Raw genomic sequence first — 19,692 nt, 5'->3', positions numbered from 1 at the left:
AATTTTAGAAGACTACATGTGTTACATATGTAAACAATACCAGCCGGATAATCAATGTGAGATGAAGAATGAAAGGGTTTTTGGTGTTGCATCTTCACAAAGCCAGGTTTTGTTTTGGAATTCCTTCACTTTACCCTTACATTGATCAGTTTCAATGATGACAAACTACAGAACTCATCTTACCTGTGTTGAAGTGGGGGGCGCTGTTTACGTAAAAGCAAATTCATGAATGAGAGCATTCCTCATATTCCTTATCCATGGAAATCCGCAAATAACTTGGGGATAAAAAGAAAAAATTTGCACCAAATTGTGGATAAAAGACAATTTGTTTAGGGAAAACTCGATACCACAGAATAAGCCATATTTACAAGAAAATTCACGGTGGAAAGCTACACTAGTTTCATTCATGCCTTAAGATTACACAAACATTTTTCTGTTGATTCTCTTGGAAGACATTCACTTTCCAACACCGTCATTCCTCGTGTGCTATACAGACGGCCTGTACGGGTAGATGCAAGCCAGACACTGCAATGCAGCTTGCTCGCATTGCCAACCCCTATTTCTGTAGCCAACAGATGGTTTAAAGCTGATTGTGCACGCCCCAGCTTATCGTGTCGATGCCTGCACAGCCACACTTAAGCGGTTGCCCGTAAGCTTTCCTGGCTCCCCATACTCAGCAGGAGGCACAGACACTGCCAATATCGAGCCCACGGGGCAAAGAGCTGCTCCAGCGGCATCATGTCTGGCAGGCCGGCCGGCCGCCCGCTGCAAAACCTAAAACTGGGAGCTCTGCCTTGACTCGGCCTTTCATATTTAATTTCGGCAGCAACTTCCAGTCAAGGGTCACTCATCAATACATCACCCACTTTGTGCTCGGTGCCACATTGCTGAAGTTAAAGCACCGTACAGCTGGCCATTGTTTACAAGTGCTTCCTGTAAACGAGCACAATTTCTGCTCGCTTTGCACTTTGAAACATACTTAGAAAACCTCGTGCAATCTAAGTCATAAACAAAGACAATCCACTCGTCTCAAACGACCTCAGGACTTGATAATGAAACTCGCTAATCTTTGTACATAATGTGCAGTAAAGTCAATACCCATCCCAATATTGTTTAAGCAGCAAATAATAAAAAATGTACTGCCCTTTATCAATCCACTGCTGGATGAAAGTGAGCCAACACATTTTGGTCATGGGGGTTGTCTGACCATACTTCAACATGCTGGTCTGTGCAAATTGCTGAGGGTGGGGGAACAGCACCAGTTCACATAACTAAGGCTGGGAATCAAACTCAAGTTGCCAAATTTATAGCGCAGTGTGCTAACCATTGTGCCACCACTCCACCCTGCTAAAGCAGTAAGTGATTAAGAATATACCATCGAGTTAAAACGAGTAATTGTTTATACAAACAACGGATATATAATAATGTACAAGATGGTTAATGAGGCCATTCATCTGGCAAAGAATGACCTGACATAACAAGGTTCAATGGACCCTGTCAATATAAATTACTACAAGTATGTGCAAAGGTACATATCCACGCGAATGTGTAAAGTTACCTATAAAATTACATTGCGGTCAGTGAGAATGTGCCCACATAAAAGCAACGAGTGGTCCATGACAGCAGGTCAAAGCAATAAACTGGTCAGTGCAGATAAATCGCCAGTGAAACCTGTTACAATGCAATATTTCCAAAAACGTGCATAAAATTCTAAAATGTGTCCCTCCTTATGCACTCAAGGGACAGACCAACCACACCTGCAAGTGACATCCATTTGGGCACAAATAACACCCTGCCCAAGACCAACGATTGGACTAAGTGACTGTTTGTGGGTGCAGGATAATAGGAAATGAGCTGAGGAATGTGTTGGGCACTGGGGGGGGGGGATAGAGGAAGGGAGCAAGCGTGGATGGAACAACTGTGTCACACTTTAGAGGTTAATGATGGGCTCCCAGCAGCCGCCTGTGCACTGGAGGAATGTTTCACCAGCTGCTATTCCTACCAGCCTAGTCAATGGGCATGCCTGAACGCCAGCTGAGGACGTTAACAACACGACATGAGGGGTTCACATTTCCTGTTTTATGACCATTATACAGATTAAACATCGCACAGTCATTCGATACCAATAAACGTTTTCAAAGGTATAACCACATTAACCTAAAGTTAAAGAAACACAGCAATGAATTACATGTCCTACATTCAAATTGAACCTTCCACTCGTTGAATATTAATGGTGTACATTGTTATTTTTGGATCTTTATTTTATATTGGACCATATTTGAAAAAAAGCATGTAATAAATAAGTTAATGCAATAAAATTTTAATTTACTTTAAACATTACTTCATTTATAGCAACTCTGATACACACGTGAAAAAAAGTGTGTGAAAATAATCATTTCTGAGAGATATTTAAGCTTTTAATCGCCCCTCTTATGCGGTGCCACGATGACACCGCGGCAAAGACAGAGCAAGTCTTTCAGAGTGGTGATGCATCGTTGCCCGAGTTCAAACTTTCTTAAATACAGTTCATTCCAGCGGCAAATTGTAGTGCCAGAGCATGCGCGAATTGGTGCACGTGAATATGTGCACGTACACCGTTTTAACCTCAGACAGATGAAGCGGCGTGTAAACCACTTTACTGGGTTTCATAAGTAATCGTGTCCATTAAATGTGATCGGAGTTGGGTCATCTGCAGTGGACGAGCTGCCTTATGGTGTGACCACACGCATTCTTAATTCATTACTAAACTAGCATCGTGTACAAAGTACTGTACTCGGGTTATCTTTTTCACTTCTATTCTGCTTTAGAATAGGGTACTAAATCTCAAAATATATTTATTCATTCATTGCAACACTGATAGGACAACTCAAATGGTCACAGAAGCATTTGAAGGTTTTACTATTTATCTGGAGAAAAAAACTTATGACTATGTTGAATTTCTTGTTATCGTATTTTAAGTTTCGCTTTCTTGAGGACAATAATTCAATATTATCTTGATGCAAATGAAAGCATGCTTAATGTCAAACCAGGTATCTCAATATGCCCTTTAATTTTCAAACATGCCCTATATTTTCTGTATTAAGCATCACATTTTCAATTCTAGCACATGGCTGCACTGTAATATGATTGGAGTTATCTCCATGCGCTATGCAAAGAAACCACTTTCCAATGTGACATGCCTTTAAATCGAAATGCCTAAGATAATTTGTAAAGCATGATTTCAAGCAATTATCCCAGGAGACAATTAATCAGCACTTAGTAACGTATCTTATAACAGAAATTGTTCACCTTCAAGATTTAGGACCACTGCACGTCCAGACATATCATGAATGGTGGGCATGCACGTGTCCCTGCTAGTTTCACTTTCTTCTTATTCGTGATAGTTCTTTTTTATGCTGAAACAATGGTGAAAAAAATACTATTTCTATCCATGTGGAATGTCAGTGCAATAATTTTATGATTTTTTTTCCTGCAAAATGTTGTATGGACGCGACATTTAGCATAATGCGCTGCACATCACCTTCGGTAATGAAAATACAAAATGGAGGGGGGTTATACTCAAATAGTTACAGTTCCAGAAAATTACAGACAGTGCTTCTTTACACAGCTTAAAGGTGACACGTTAATGCTTTACACTGCCATATTTAAGTAATGTGATTGCCAATTGGTACAGTATCATAATAGGTCACGCAATTGTTTTCTGTTAGGTTATGCATCTTGACGCAAGGAATACTTTTTTATTTCAAAACCTCAGCTCGTTATGTGCTCCAAGCACAACTTGCACATTTTTGCTCGGCCAGAGCTGGCGTGACTGTCGAGGCATGTTAGTGCAAACCGGCACGTACACAATGGAGACTTGACACACACGCCTCTGTGTAAGCTGTGCACCGGGGGAATAAAATATTTGAAGACATGCGTCGTTTTTGTCTGTATTTCCTTCTTTGCTCAATCCTGTAGCAGGCATGCCTGGCATAGTTTAAAGTAACATAATCTTGCAGTAAAGAAAATCTAACAATGCTTAACATAAAAAATTGTATTCAAAACATGTCATGGAAATACGTTCCTATAATTATAAGCCAGTGCGTATACTGTACCTTGCTAACATTATCAGTTGTCCTGTCCCATATTTTAAAAAAGCATTATTTGTGAATTCCAAAATGTATCCCATTAAGTTTAAGGAATTACAGACACTAGTTAGGTTATTTGCCGAATACTGTTTATAAACTGCAGTAACAACTTCTATAAACAGTAATTCATTTCAGCGATGTTCGTCTACTATACCAAGAGCCACCACTGACAGTTTTCATACAAACTTTGAAAAAATGTCGCCCTTGTAAAAAAATACAGACTATGGTTTAGATAATCTCTTGGAAATGCATGTAGATTTTGTGTAGCTGGGTAGAAAGATTACAATGGTATGTTCAGTTGCAACGGTTGGTTTATTTAATGTGCCGGAAACAATTAATTTTTTTTTTGCTTTTTTGACTCAGTGGTGTGTCAACCAGAGGACATAGGAATCTCAAGAATTCAGCACAGTCAGGACTTCCTTTTGGCCATCTTTTCATTTCCGATTTATAGGATGGACTAGGCATGACATTGCACAAGAGCTTATAAGCTTCTACACATGTATTTTGACATTTAAATTGTCCATGGGATTGGAATGTCAGTTTATATAGTCATGGTGGAGGTTCGGAAGCATTCAAAATGATTAAGAAGGCAAACATGTAACAACAACCCAATCCCTACAAAGAGCAAATGATGTACACGTAATAACACTCAAACTTAGACAGCATTAATATAGTTAAATATATTTCGGCGCATGTAAGCCACAATGTTCATATATAACCGAAGATAAACATTATTATCCATTAACATGAAACAATATTTGCACAATAAAGTAAATTACATGACATATGTAATGGCAAGGTTTTTACAAAGTAACTCTGGGAGAGGAATTTAAACAAATTTCCAAAACTGTATTGGCCAAATATTACAAATATTTCTCAAAATACTGTTTTGTCAAACATTGTAGGAGCGACACTGAATATTGTCCGATGATATATCACACTTGTTAAGTTCGTGTCGTAATTAATTACTGCTCAATTTTAACCACCCTGATTGTACAAGAAGGCATAATTTAATTTCAACATGCAAAAATCTATCACAAATTATCAACCACCAAAGCCACCAAAAACATGATTTATGTATTTAGAAAAAGATGTGTCAATTATGTTGTGTTGCAGTTTAGAAAAAATAAGATGAGATTTATTTGGCCTTTCTCGGTCAGATAACCCTGGGCAATAGTTGCTACACTAAAAGTGAAATGAGAATGAGATACGCCACAAACTGCACACATCATATAAACATACATTAACCACGTGTGCATGCTTAGGTTTTAGTTTTTTTATGAACAATCAGCAAAGTTTTTATTAATTGGTGGCACAAAATTGTACATTTAAAGTATAGAATTCTAAAGCATAAAAATTAGTCAATTATTTATGACCATGTAAGAGTTCCAATGGTGGAGCAGTGGTGGTAGTGGTTAGCGCACTGTACTCGGCAACACTAACATCAGCGGAGAGTGAGATCTGAACCAGTCCTGGGCCATCTTCCCCCTCTACATCATCCTGCACTAGCCAGCTTAATGAAGGTCAAAAAACCTCCATGACCGACACGGTTTGGCAGTATGCATTTAGTTTGTTGCCCTTCCCCCGCACCTCCGATAAGCACGGTGGCTACATAAGGTGCGAAAGAAGTTCAACATACGTACATACGATACAGCAGTGGATCATGAAAGACCTATACATTATTTTTATAATAATTATGAAGAGCTCATTAAAACTCATGAGACAATGGGGCTACAAAGGCAAAGAAAATAATAATAAAGTAATTGTAAAACAGTAAAGCAATTAAAGTGTTTATTTCACATGGTCCTATTCTTGGCGTTACGTTTTTGTTTAAATTAAATTTGAGATCATTTTGTTTCGCTTGCACAGCGAGGTGTGGATTGGTATGTGTCACTGCACAGCAAGAACAGTGCTACTGACATCCTGGAATTAACACCACAGGCGTGCTGACAGGTGTTGGGAAATAAATATTTAGGCATAGACATCACTACTGTGCAGCCACCCTTGTGTTAGTAATTCAGGTTAACCAGGCATATCGGTTTATAAAACTGCAAGAACAAATGTATTTAAAATGAGGTATTCCATGTGAACGGGTAATGTATAATGATCTTTACATAAGCACACACAAGTTTTGCACTTTGTCCATTATACAAAGTAGTCGGTAGCTACAATTGTATTTAAAGCTTTCGTGACTGCAGGGATTCATATTCTTGGTTCTTTCGGTAAAGTCGAAAAGTCGTGAGAATTTTATTGTTTTATATTTTAATTATTTTATTATTTACCTTCTACGTGACTTTACCGAAAGAACCAAGAATATATAGTCAGTGGCTGTTCTATGGAATTAGACTCACCCCCACCAGTGGAATGTGGAATTTCCACCACTGGCTCAGGGCTAATTTCAGCAAGGAATTGTAAAAAAAAAAAATCATAAATGACTCAGGGGATCAGTGGGTTTCTGTGGGACTTATTGAGTCCATACCAGTTCAATTCCCTGTGGGAACGGTGTATCCTCCCATTCTCGGTCCGGAAAACGCTGGATGATCTTCCCCTGGCCCTCTCCAGTCCCTAGATGGTGAAACAAACGGCATACATCATGTCAAATGAACTAAGAAAAATGCTCACGCGCTCTGTATTTTTCCCCTTAGAAGACATTTTCAAACATTTGGTTAACAGTATACATTCATTGTACAGAGATACCGAGCCTATGGCAAAATAACGAGATGCACATCTGATATCATTAGATCTCCAAAGCCAAGCATAATTGAGCCTGGATCGTGAATAAATGGGTGACCATCACGCGTGTCAGGTTATTGTAGGCTGCTGCAGAATTACGGGGTGACCAGCAAATACCAGTGCAGCAAAATCCATTGTTGTGAAGTACGATGCTCCCCACATTCATCAACCAGCATGGTGATGCCCGATCAATAACGCCCATGACTCAGTGTGCGGAGGCCTTCATCCAGCAGTGGATTGAGAAAAAGGGCTGTGCAAGCAGATGTGCATCCAGGGGTACATGCTAGCTTAACAAACCAGCATTTAACATGTTGACTTTTCCTTATATACCATGAAATTCCTCAAAGTGGAACGTATTTTCATGATCTAGCATGTTGGGTTTTTTTTTTACAAGTTCATTCATTCACAAAAGTGATGACACATATAGTGCAGCACTGAGACACTTATTCAAGCCTGAGAGCTCTTGGCTGTTATGCAGTGTTTGAAAACAACTCTTTCATTGTAATAATACAAGTTTCAAAAAAATTAAGACGTCTGTTTGTCAAACTATAACTGGACTTGTTCATGCCTTTTTGTGACGACATCACTCAGATATGATTCTAGCATGAATAAGTCAGTTTGCAATGCTGTTTACATGTACTGGTACAACCTCGGACTATTCTTATGAAATGAAAACAAATAAAATGGAGACATTTGTAGAGAGTTAAATGCATGCTTAAAAACTAAAAAAAAACCAGGAGCACTCAGTGGAGCCAAAGTAGTAGACCGCACAATCCCAATGGGCCCACACTTTTTGGTCGGGGCACCACTTTTAAATAATATGTCTTTTTTTTCTTTTTTTAAGAAACCGATTTAGAATTAAAGCGTTATTTCATACTTTCCTTACCGATATTTAACTCATGAAGCTCATTACAAATGGGCTGCTTTCCAAAACCAGCAAAGTCAAACAATACATCTAGTCTCCTTAACAGTGAAATGTCATAAAAAAACATTTTTTTTTAATATACAGTGCTGATAAGTTTACACTGTCCTGGTTTTTATTTAAAAAAGGTCTTGATGTTAAATTGAATGATTAATTGCTGAACTGTGGGTTATGTAACTGCTACTGGAGATTTACTGAGTAAACTGGCAGAGTGACGCAAACAGAAACATATTTCTCCAAAACAATCTCTGAGAATTAGCCAGATTTTTTACCAGCATAAATCAAGTTAAAACGATTAACATTTTCAAATGGCTACCAAAAGTATACTAACCAATATATAGATATGAACCAATCTTCATAATTTTTGCACTATTGCACTCCAAACCCAGGCCGTAATTATAATATATATTGGGGGGGACACATCCCTGCCAATATTCAAATATTCTCACAATGTCCCCCCCAATATATTGCTATAAAATATTAAAAAATATATAAATTTCGATGCTATGTAAATAAAAACAAACAATTTGCTAAACCTTGGCCACAATATCTGGACTTGTCTTCATATAACAATGCATAGATTTCTGTTAATGTGATTATGGTTATGGTTATACTTTATGAATCCCTAATCTCTGCCATTACATACAATGAAACAAGAAAAGGTAACAAGTAAAAACAGAGCAATGTAATACAATACACTATTAGACATTATTGTAAAAATCAATAAAACGTCTATTCCATGTATTAATGAAATTGTTCATATTTTAGGCAGGAAATGGCAGGAAATTCGTTTTCAAATTCAGATTTTTTTTTCTGGGGGGGGGACCCCCAGACCCCCTGGGAGATTTTGGTCCCCCCCATTGTTGACTCCATGGCTACGGCCTTGCTCCAAACACATTTGATGTTATGTTTCACGTAAATTTGGTCCGGAGTATTTATTAATTTAGAGAGAAAAACAAGAGGGCGACGGACAGTCACAATTCTATCATCCCAAGAGGCACATGTCTCGTTGTACGCCAAAGCCCTGATGTTGGACCCACTCTCATAGCAGTCAGCATACCAAGCAATCATTTACCATATCGTCCACGTGTCAAGCAAGTTCAAGTGAGGTCTGTGTTCTTGGTGATCAGCATACCAGGCTTGCACTCCATCAGAATATCGTCTATCAGGATCAAGACTTAATTACCAAATACCGAGTCAATTTAGTACTTCAGACCCCCCACTGACCCATTAAATAAACATGGCTCATGTCATTAGCAGTCAAAGCCAACAACTGATAAGACGCAGTTGTTGTCTCCATCCCTGCTGGGATACTGACCAGGGTTGATATGAAGCCTTGACCAGTGACATGTGTATGTCGTACTGAGCCACTGGCGCCAGATAACTGCTACAGAAGCTATTCCACCCATACTGCAGTTTATAACATGAAGGTCAGTCCCATGTCAACATTTGACAGTCACAGTGGGACAGTTAAGAAAGGGTTCTCACATTCCTCTCGTGTTGAATTATTTTCCAACCGAATGTTTCGAGAATTCTTGACGTTAGCGAGACATCTTACTTTCCCCTATCATTTCACGACAATTAGTCTACGTCGCTTTAAACACTCAGCGGTTGTGCGAATGTATTTGCACTAAAAATTACTGATGATTGTTCTTAGAAAACTAACCCATTATTGCAGTAAATTAGCTCCGAAGGGTAGTAAATGCATCAAGTCATGTATCTACTGCGATTAACCAGGCATGATACAGCAAATAATTGTAATTTTCCATTCGCGTTTCTTTTTCAGATCTTAAATAAAAACAAGTGGAAAATGTTACAACACAAGCTTTACTCAGTTAAGCCAAGTATGCTGAATCTTACCCACTAAAATGTCAAATGCCAAGCTACAAAGAAGTTAAGTATTTGCTATGCACACATTTAAGCTATTTGCACAAAACAAGCAACTCTGGAAACTTTCATGTGCCAATGCCTGCCTATCGAGTGGTGAAACAGATTCATCCCTCGCTGCTTTACCTGGGAAAATATAAAGTTTTTTTGTGATTTTCTTACTCTTCTTATACTTTGCATTCTTATCATGTTTTGTATTGTTTGCCGTTGTAACTTTCTGATTAACCCCTTCTGGACACCAGTACAAATTAAGCCAATAATTATTACAGACCAACGTAAATGTATGTATATTGAACTTCTTTCGCACCGTACGTAGAGAACCATGCTAATCGGAGGTGCAGGGGGAGGACAACAAACAAAACACATGAAACAGTTATAAAGAAAGTTTTCAATTGATATTTCAATGTGTGTAGCACCAGTGGCTTCCTAATATGGGAAGAGCATTCCAGACAGCCGCAGAAGCGCATCTGAACGCACGATGAAGTGATCATCTTTGTTCGATGGTTTGCCAAAAGCCGCTGCGAGGATGACCAGAGTTCGCGTGATGGTTTATGCTCTTTGACAAGATCAGCAAAGTATTGTGGTTCATTTGTGGCAAGCAATGTGTATAATAAATGCGACCTTATAATGTTTTCGTAAAGTTGAAATCATGTTTTCTTCAAAGCGAACAATATAAAACCAAAAATAAATATTGTTCATTGTAAATTTTGAATGTTTCATCATATTTTTATAGCAGTTTTAAAAGCTACATTATCAACAAATTAAAGTGCAATGACATTCCGATCATTTGAACCTATGCTAAAAATAAAACACTCCACTGTGGGAACCACCAAAAAGTAGTGTGCCTCCGCGTGTCCAAATATACTAAACGTTTACAAACAAAACATACATAACAGGAATACTATCGATACAGGCAAACCTCGCTTCACGCAACCCCGTAGAGCGCCGATTCGTTATAGCCCTCTTTGTAATAGGGAAATGTAGAAAAAAAATATACAAAAATCTAAAACGCACTTACGAGTGAGAACACGCAGCGCTGGCCTCGGAAATAATTCGCTTGGCCAATGAGAGCACCGTATGTCCTCAACCAACCAGCCTCCACCCCCACGATAAGATTATCACAATTCGTCGTCAAGATTTTTTTTAAATCAACAATTTGTCAATGTTATTTCAGTTTAGCCAGATGAAAACTCGCGAGACTAAGATGGGAGCCTCAGGCACCACCTCAAAGAAACCTTCGCCACGGAACTTGAGACTGAGGGCATCACGAAGATCACGGAAGTCCTGGGGTTCTTCACTGAGAATGACCCAGATGGGGAGCACAGCGGCTCCCACAACCTCGTCTCCCACCGCTGCCTTGTACGAGTACAATAGAATTCACTCGTGAGTACAGACTTTTAATACTTACCGATATTAATCTAAGAAGCAATTTAATCTATTTACGAAATAATTTTTACCGTCTGTATTATTAGCGCTATTACCAATACTGTACCTCAATGGGGCCCTTATATAGTTCTCATACGAAAGAAATAACGTATGAAAAAATAAGAATAGGTTTTACCCTTTCTGGCAATAAAATAGGTAGACTCTAGAATAAAACAGGTGTTAAGATGTTCAAAAACCAAATAGAAACCTTTTGCTGTCTCTGGTGTAGGCCAATCGGTCTCAAAGGCAATGCATATATTATCAGAGCATGTTTGTTTGCATGTTCACCACAAGTACGTGTGGTTAATGCAGACTTGATTCCTTGCAAAAGGTTTCCATTTGGTGTATGAACATCTTTATTGCCATAAAGGGTAACAACTATTCTTTTTCATACTTTGATAGTGGCAAAATAGTCCCATTTTGTAGCTGCTCATCCCAAGCTATAAATGCCCTGATAGTGGCATTGTCTTTGTACTGTTCGCTTTTTGGCGTTCTCTGGTCTGGCACTGGTGAGACGAGGCCCTAAAGAAGGTTGTCTCTGGTGTAGCCCAATCAGTTTCAAAGGCAATGCATATATTATCAGAGCATGTTTGTTTGCATGTCCACCACAAGTACGTGTGGTTAGTGCGAACTTGATTCCTTGCAAAAGGTTTCTATTTGTTGTTTGAACAGCTTAACACCTCCTGTTTTATTGCCAGAAAGGGTATAAATCTGATACTGGCAAAACGGTCACATTTTAAAAGAAATAACGCCGTCGGGAATGCATCCTCATAGAAACAATGCTATAATGGCCCCTTTTAGCACCGCTTCAATTAGCGCTCACTTTTCTAGGAACACATCTTGAGCATTAATCGAGGTCTGCCTCTACTTAAAACGAGTCTTCAAAATCAACTGTTATTGCAGTTCAACTTTACAAGGTTGTATATGTTATTGTTCTCAGATAACAATGCTTACTTTGCCTGTTATAGTTTCCGAGTTGGTGCAGGTGCAGAAAAAAACATTTAAATTCTCAATAGGCAATGTCCATGAACCAATTAGACCATCACAATTTATTTTTTAACATAACAATTACCCATACAAATGTGAAAATGCAAAAAAACCAGACTATCTCGACTTGCTGGATATGACAAACAGTGATCAGCATTATCTTCATGAGTAATGACCAATCCACCACAGGATGAAAGCTTCCCAAAGCTGTGGCCATCTGTCACAGTCTTGCGATGCAACAACCTATCTAGCACCTGCATATAAGCCGATATCATTGCTCCATCTCTGTTGTAGATGTCATTTTGGGTGCGCGCCCTACTTTGACTGCCACTCCATTGTTAATCTCACCACCGACCATCGACAGCATTTGGCCGATATGAATTTCCACATAAGTCAATTCGTTGAACAATCATTTGTGGCCAGGTCGCTTCTAAAAGAGCTATATAGCTCAGTCGACCTTACCTGGTAAAATTACGCTTTTTTTATCCCGTATCGTCAATTGTCTTACTGAAATCCACTTACTTTTTGTAACAGTGAATATGTCTCCACGTTGCATATGTCCTTAAACTCATATATTCCTCTTTCTGGCTCTATGTGTAATTCCAAGCACGCACATATACCAATATGCAGAGCTCCTTAAATTATAAGTATTCTACATTGGGCCTCTTACAACTAAATGTACAATGGTTCAGAGAACCAATCTGCAATTTCAGCAAAACAAAATTACAAGCATATTTTCATGGCGATGCTGACCTAACCCAGTTCGACATTGCTGCAGCATGTACCTTTCAAAAACATGTTGAAAACATCCAGCTTTTATGCATTTTAAGCAAAGTCAAAACAATTATCAAACTGTTTGCCAACAGCACCTGTCAGCTGCATCTTAGCTCCAAGTGTGTGTTTTTTCACTTTTTTATTTGGCCCATGGGCTCAGAAGCAATTTCACTACGGAAACTCCAACAGAAAGCCAGCAGCCAAACCTCAGCCTCCGATAACCCAGGCAGCACTTTCAAGGTCAGGCGTTCAGGTGAAAAGGTCCAACCGAGACTATAGTTATATCTGGTCTGTCCACACAATGAAAACAGGAAAGCAGGATATCCTGTGCACACTCCATCTGCTTCCAAAACCAGCTCAATTCTTTCACTGAATGAAGAAGCAAGACACATAAAAGCAGTAAATGACTGGAATCCACTAAGCACTTGTCATAATTACGTCAGCCAAGGCAGTGTTATGGTGCAACGTGTCTAACATCACTTCCGTCTTTACATTGTGGAAGTTTAAGTTAAAAAAAAATTATCCACAGGACCAGTCATCATTATATATACCATTCAAAAACTAGCTGACTGCAACGCATTGTGATAACCCAAATCAATTAAATTAGCACAGCTCTGCTTTCTATCAAGATGCATACCAGCGCATGCACCCAAGTGCTGTTAAACATAGAGGGTTGTCCAATGCTTGCCAGATTCTCCCACAACGGGCTTCATTAGCATTCAGGACGAATAGCAGCAGAACCCATGTGGGGTACATAAGAAACATTTACATTATATCCTGCTTCCCCCATTCCACTGAAAATGGATTTTATTTTTACAAACAGTACGCACAGTACACTTTCTATTTCCAGTGGGAAAAGCAATGTTATTTAAATAGCAAAAGATCCCATTCATTGTACATACTGTACTCACCCATGACTCTTTCTACATGATGTCCTTATTTAGGCATTTACCAAAAAATATGTAATTTGTCACAGAAAGTATGAAGAAATCAAACACTTCAAAGTATTCTCAATATACAGTAATGTTTAACCACGTGAAAAATTACGGTGACATGGGAATTTTTTTTTATTTCTAAACAATTTGCAAGTTAATTTCACAGCATTCAAAAAGCTATTTTGGTTTCAAAATAACGATGCATATTGATGATTTACATGTTTCCATCGACAAGTCAATAAACAGACAAGGCAGAGTGCACCGAGAGGAAGGTTGAGGACCAGATTCCCACGCTCGGGGCACTTGCTAGCTGGGCTGTTCATTGCAGCCTCTTTATCTGTGTGTGCCTTCTGGCATTAACATCTGCCACGCACGCAGGCATCCACTCTTAACATTGCCTGCCTGCCAGGATCACATGGTCACAGTGGAAGCAGAAGGCCGACCACGAATGCGTCCCGCTCAACAAGTATCTGCCGTGAATAGAACAAGCAATGCGATCTTTTATTTTCTTTTACGGCACGCCGATTCAGTTTCAGCCACGCCCAAGTCAGTGTATATTCACACACAGTGTCGCGTCAACTCAAACACTGTATCATGGGGACCCACCCACGGGAGAGTTTTACGTGTCTAAAATTCTGCAGCTCGCAGCAAAAATGTTGACGTTACTTCTTTACATTGTATCTTTGGGCCTCGGTTGAAAAACATTACACAATTAAACGACGGACAAACTGCTCTAATAACTATGCCAAATAATGTGAGGCAACTAAAAATTATTATTCTGTCCTATGGATACAGGTGTACATATAAGCAATGATGGGAATATAATGGAAGACTATCGTAAGCAGCTTGAAAGTCAGGATTAGAAGGTGGCAAGAACATGTTACAGATTTTACCAGGAATAAGTTTATCTATTGATGCAACCTGTGCTCAACAGAGGATGACTGGCTGCTGAGAGAAGCACTGGAATAGCACAAATTGTTGGTGACCAATGGGAAGAGCTAAAGCCAGATGCAGTAATAGGATACTGTAACAGTGGATCTTGGAGGTCAGAGGTCGACTTTACATTAACTACGTGATCTGGCAGAAGGATGAAAGCAATGGCTAGGTGTGGTGGAATCACAGCAATGGCATGTTAACCTATTCACCTCGAGCTTAAAAATACTGCATACATGACACTGTCTTGCCAATTTGTAAATTTATGAATGTTAAAAGACATGTCTTTTGGTCAAGAACAATTTGTCCAATACCACTTTGCTCTAGTCATATGGAGCAAATGTTAACTCTAGTTTGGAGATAAATGATGTCTGCTGAGGGTTTTCTAAGCACCCTAAGGTGTGGCACAATGAGCAGTTGAGAGCATGATTCATTGTGCATTGGCATCTATTAGTAATACCCAATGTGGGCACTTTAACACACTCAGCCTGATCTATGTTCAATGCATTATTAAGTAAAGATCAACAACTTAAGTGTGGTTGCTGTATACGTATTATCATTGAAATAAATGACGCTATTGTAAGTCTAATAATTATCCTATAATCTTATCCATTATATGGTGGCTTTATATATTTAAATGTATAGGTCTGATCTTTGAAACTGTTGTAAACTTGGTCAAAATCATTCTACCCTATATGCCAGCTCTTTTATCTGTTGTTGGCAGCGAGGACGTAGCTATTAAAACAAATAAACTACATCCCTACACGTAAAGAAATGCTTGCATATGTGTTTAAATATGATATGTATATGATATGTATATCATATTTGTGTTTAAATATATGTATATGGTATGTGTGTTTAAATATGATATTATATGAAAACGGGTACAGAAAATATAATTTATTCAGGTCAACACTGTATAAAAATGAGCACTCAAGACCACAGCAAATTCCAAGAAAACGTTATTCGTTCCATTTCTATAAATGTATTGCAGTTTTTGGAAAATGATTGCTTGTATTTGGCCACACTAAAAAGTACAAATGCAGTATTGTACTATACCGTCCAAAAATACTGTCAACGTTAATGCGAGAACAGGTTTTTTTCGAAACTAATAATGCAACAAAACACGTTGTCGCGTAAACGTAGCCCAAGGAATGAACAGGAATTAATTTAGGAGCTTTCGTGACTGCAGGAATTATTCTTTGGTTCTTTTCGGTTAAGTCACGTCTAAAAATAAAATAATAAATTAAAATAAAATAACATATTACGACGTTTCGATTGCAACACAAGCAATCATCATCAGGCACAAAAGAAATAGCAACAAAAATCTAACTAGAAAAAACTATAGACAGACATACAAGCAGACAGACATCACAACGGCACACAGAGAGAGGAGCAAGCTGACAACGCGGCACGGGCACGCAAGCCTGAAAATTAGGAGGCAGGCACACGAAAATTAAATAACCTAGTAAAATATCGAAATGTAATGTAATACAACACAGAGAGTCGGTTAACACACAATTAACGCATAGCCTGGTTGATTACGTGTTTCAAAATTTGCTAAGTTAGAATTTTAAGTGTGAGCAACAAAAATCTAACTAGTAAACTATAGACAGACATACAAGCAGACAGACATCACAACGGCACACAGAGAGAGGACACACATCGGCACAAAGATGTGTGTCCTCTCTGTGTGCCGTTGTGATGTCTGTCTGCTTGTATGTCTGTCTATAGTTTACTAGTTAGATTTTTGTTGCTCACACTTAAAATTCTAACTTAGCAAATTTTGAAACACGTAATCAACCAGGCTATGCGTTAATTGTGTGTTAACCGACTCTCTGTGTTGTATTACATTACATTTCGATATTTTACTAGGTTATTTAATTTTCGTGTGCCTGCCTCCTAATTTTCAGGCTTGCGTGCCCGTGCCGCGTTGTCAGCTTGCTCCTCTCTCTGTGTGCCGTTGTGATGTCTGTCTGCTTGTATGTCTGTCTATAGTTTTTTCTAGTTAGATTTTTGTTGCTATTTCTTTTGTGCCTGATGATGATTGCTTGTGTTGCAATCGAAACGTCGTAATATGTTATTTTATTTTAATTTATTATTTTATTTTTAGACGTGACTTAACCGAAAAGAACCAAAGAATGAACAGGAGGTGTATAAAGTAACACGGGGTAGGAGGATTACTGTACCGCTGGTCAACCGTGAATCGTGAACGCAGTAAAATTTTGTAAATAAGCAGCGTCATCAGTTGTTTAACTGGAACCTCCTGATCGAGGGGTCTGGTCTTCACATTCTTCACGAAAATAATGGTATGTGCCTTTGGAAGTACAGTACTGCGAGTGGTTTCAGAATAAAATGTGAACATTTGCATTTTAAGAGTTAAAAAAAAACATCAGTTGGCTTATACAGGCGAATACCCACATCCACGATTGACCAACATGTAAAGCTGCAAAGCAGAGTTTAGGTTAAAATCCTAAAAGAGAGATTTGTATCGCAGTGTTTTTGACCACAAGATTCCTGCAACGGTTATCACCACACACAAAAAACCCACAATGGAGTAGTGTACTTGGCGTGATGTATTTTATTACACTCGTAACATTACCTGAGAATGCAAACATCAGTACATAATTTCACATTGCTTGCTGCAAAAAGATGCTACGTCAAATATTGCCTCGACAGATAACGCTGCTCACACACTTTAAGTCACATAGCACTGTACAGGACTTCAATGGCTATTGACCAGTTGCATACAACACCGTTATTACCGTATTTCCACCAACTGTGCCACTTAAAGCAGTGCAGGTTAATGGACATAACAACAATCACTCGGTGTTTTTAATGCAACTGGCCACAGAAAAGACAACGCCGACAACGCTGTGCTTCAAAGGCACGTCCTGTGTAGGAATGTCCCAATGTCGTTGTTTACACAACAACGCGACAGCTGCATTGCAAACACGCGCACACAAACAACACGCTGCCATTTAAATGACCGTCATTTAAACAACAGTCATTTAAACAAACACCAACCCACACTTTCGTCGCCACTCTAGGCCCTCACGTCATTGCATAACCGCGTCGCCTGAGCGCGACATCGTGCGGCCTTACCACACACACCCCGACAACGAAGCCTCGTCCTCGCCTAGATATCCAACCGAGTCAAGGCGGTCAGGCCCGGCCGGGCGCATAAGGCCAAAGGCACCTCCACCCCACCCCCCCCCACCAACCACACAACACCTTCCGCTCCCCCACCGGCACCCACCGGACTCCCGCTCGCGGACGCGAAGAAACCAACTCACCTTTCTTCTCGCGATCGTACCCGACGATCACGAAGTAATCGACCAGTCTATCCATGCTGCTGAGCGGCGGGCGGCCCGACGGGAGCGGCAGCGCTCAGAACGCATCACTCGTCCGGAGGGGAGGCCATCCTGCCATAGCGCCTTGACGGGGGGGGGGTGTTGGTGGTGGTGGGGGGTAGTGGGGGGTGAAGGAGGGGGCAACCACATTCCCTAGCGCGCATAGACACGCCAGCCCCTCAGTTTCGGCTCGCGCCATTGGCCGGCCGAGGGCCGTTCGCGCCGGTGGGCCAATCGCGAGGCGCGCCGAAGCGGCCGCGCCTATGCGCGTTGGGGAATTCAATGGCGCATCGGGGAGGGGGCGGGGGGTGGCGTGTAACGTCACGCGCACGACGACGAGGCGAGCGTTCAGTCGGCCCCAGGCGCATGCGCACTGCGGTACTAGGTGGACCCCCCCCCCAACTGTGACTGACAGTGGAGGGGTCACACGGGGGGGGGGGGGTGAGGTTCTTGTGCCTCTGGATCTTGATGGGTGAAGTCAGATTAACACCTAGCAAGCTTTCTCGACCAATGTGATCCACTATAGGGGGCTTTTGTTTACTTTATTTTGGATTAGATCGCGTTAAATATATAAGGGTGTCTTCTTGGTTCTTTCGGTAAAGTCAGATGAATCCCTGCAGTCACGAAAGCTTTAAATCGAAATTTATAAGTGTGTCGTTAAACCCGCCACCACCCGACAGGGACAATTTAGTGAGGTTTGTTCAAGTAAAACAGAACGTGGCCAATTCGTTGCTAGAACAGCAGCACAGCGCTGTGTTGGAGAGCCAAGCCACAACATTTACAATCTTGAGTACGACGTTTCGCCAGTAATCACGATTAGCTTCATCAATTGGCTGTATCGGGTGGTGGCGGGTTTAACGACACATTTATATAATTACGCGATCTAACCCCCCCCGAATTTTTTTTTATTATGAGTGAATAGAGAGAGAAAAGGAGGGGGGGGAGTAGGGCTTTATCACTGTGGGGATGAGGTCACGGAGTGAGTGAGGTGGGGGGATCAGGGAAAAGTGGGAACAGGGACTTGTCGGTGGATGAGTCAAGGGGCCGTCCATAAATGACGTCACGCACCTGGGGGGGGGGGTCAGACGTAGTTGACGATGTGTGACGAAGGGGGGGGGTGTTTGAGAAATATGACGTCAGATCAACATGCGCAACTTTAAATATAGACAACACGTTCTACTTAATTAAATAGACTTTTTAATAAATGTTTTCTCGTACAACATCAGAGTGCAGCGCCACATTAAATACGCACTGCAATGACAATAGGTTAAAGCGATTTGAAGCATGTTTTATTTGGGGGGGCAGAGCTTTGTGACGTCATATTTGAGAGGGGTTCTGACTTTTTGTGATGCCGTGTAACGACGGGGGGGGGGGGGCAAAAATCGTCCAAAATCACGTGACGTCATTTATGGATGGCCCCCAAGTCACTCGACAGTGGGGGGGTGGGGTCAGAGTTGTGTCAGTGGAGGCGTCAGGTCACTGGGAACAGGGGAGGGTGGGAAAGGGATCAGGTTAGGGGAGGTGGAGTCGTAAGGAACTGTGAAGACTGGGGAGAGCGAGGTCTTGCTCCTGGAAGGGTCAGCTCATGGGGTGAGTTGTGGGGGGTTCAGGCGAGG

General features: G+C 40.4%; 1 protein-coding gene across 9 annotated transcripts in view; it reads right to left on the bottom strand.

Annotated features, from left to right (window-relative positions):
* LOC144933869 (myotubularin-related protein 5-like) overlaps positions 1-18,172 on the bottom strand; it is a 96,571-nt gene extending 78,399 nt beyond the window's left edge. For all 9 annotated transcript variants that reach the window (XM_078859112.1, XM_078859118.1, XM_078859119.1 and 6 more), the window contains exons 1-2: positions 18,020-18,172; positions 6,607-6,692 (exon numbers count right to left, since the gene is read on the bottom strand). In XM_078859112.1, coding sequence (XP_078715238.1) covers positions 6,607-6,692; positions 18,020-18,074 — 141 coding nt within the window. In that variant the 5' untranslated portion in view covers positions 18,075-18,172. The remainder of the gene's footprint in view (positions 1-6,606; positions 6,693-18,019) is intronic.
* Between the last annotated feature and the right edge of the window lie 1,520 nt (positions 18,173-19,692).

Source organism: Lampetra fluviatilis, chromosome 8 (genome assembly GCF_964198595.1).
Source record: "Lampetra fluviatilis chromosome 8, kcLamFluv1.1, whole genome shotgun sequence".
Lineage (NCBI taxonomy): Eukaryota > Metazoa > Chordata > Hyperoartia > Petromyzontiformes > Petromyzontidae > Lampetra > Lampetra fluviatilis.
Note: the sequence above shows the minus strand (reverse complement) of the source record. Positions and strands in the feature narration are given on the sequence as shown.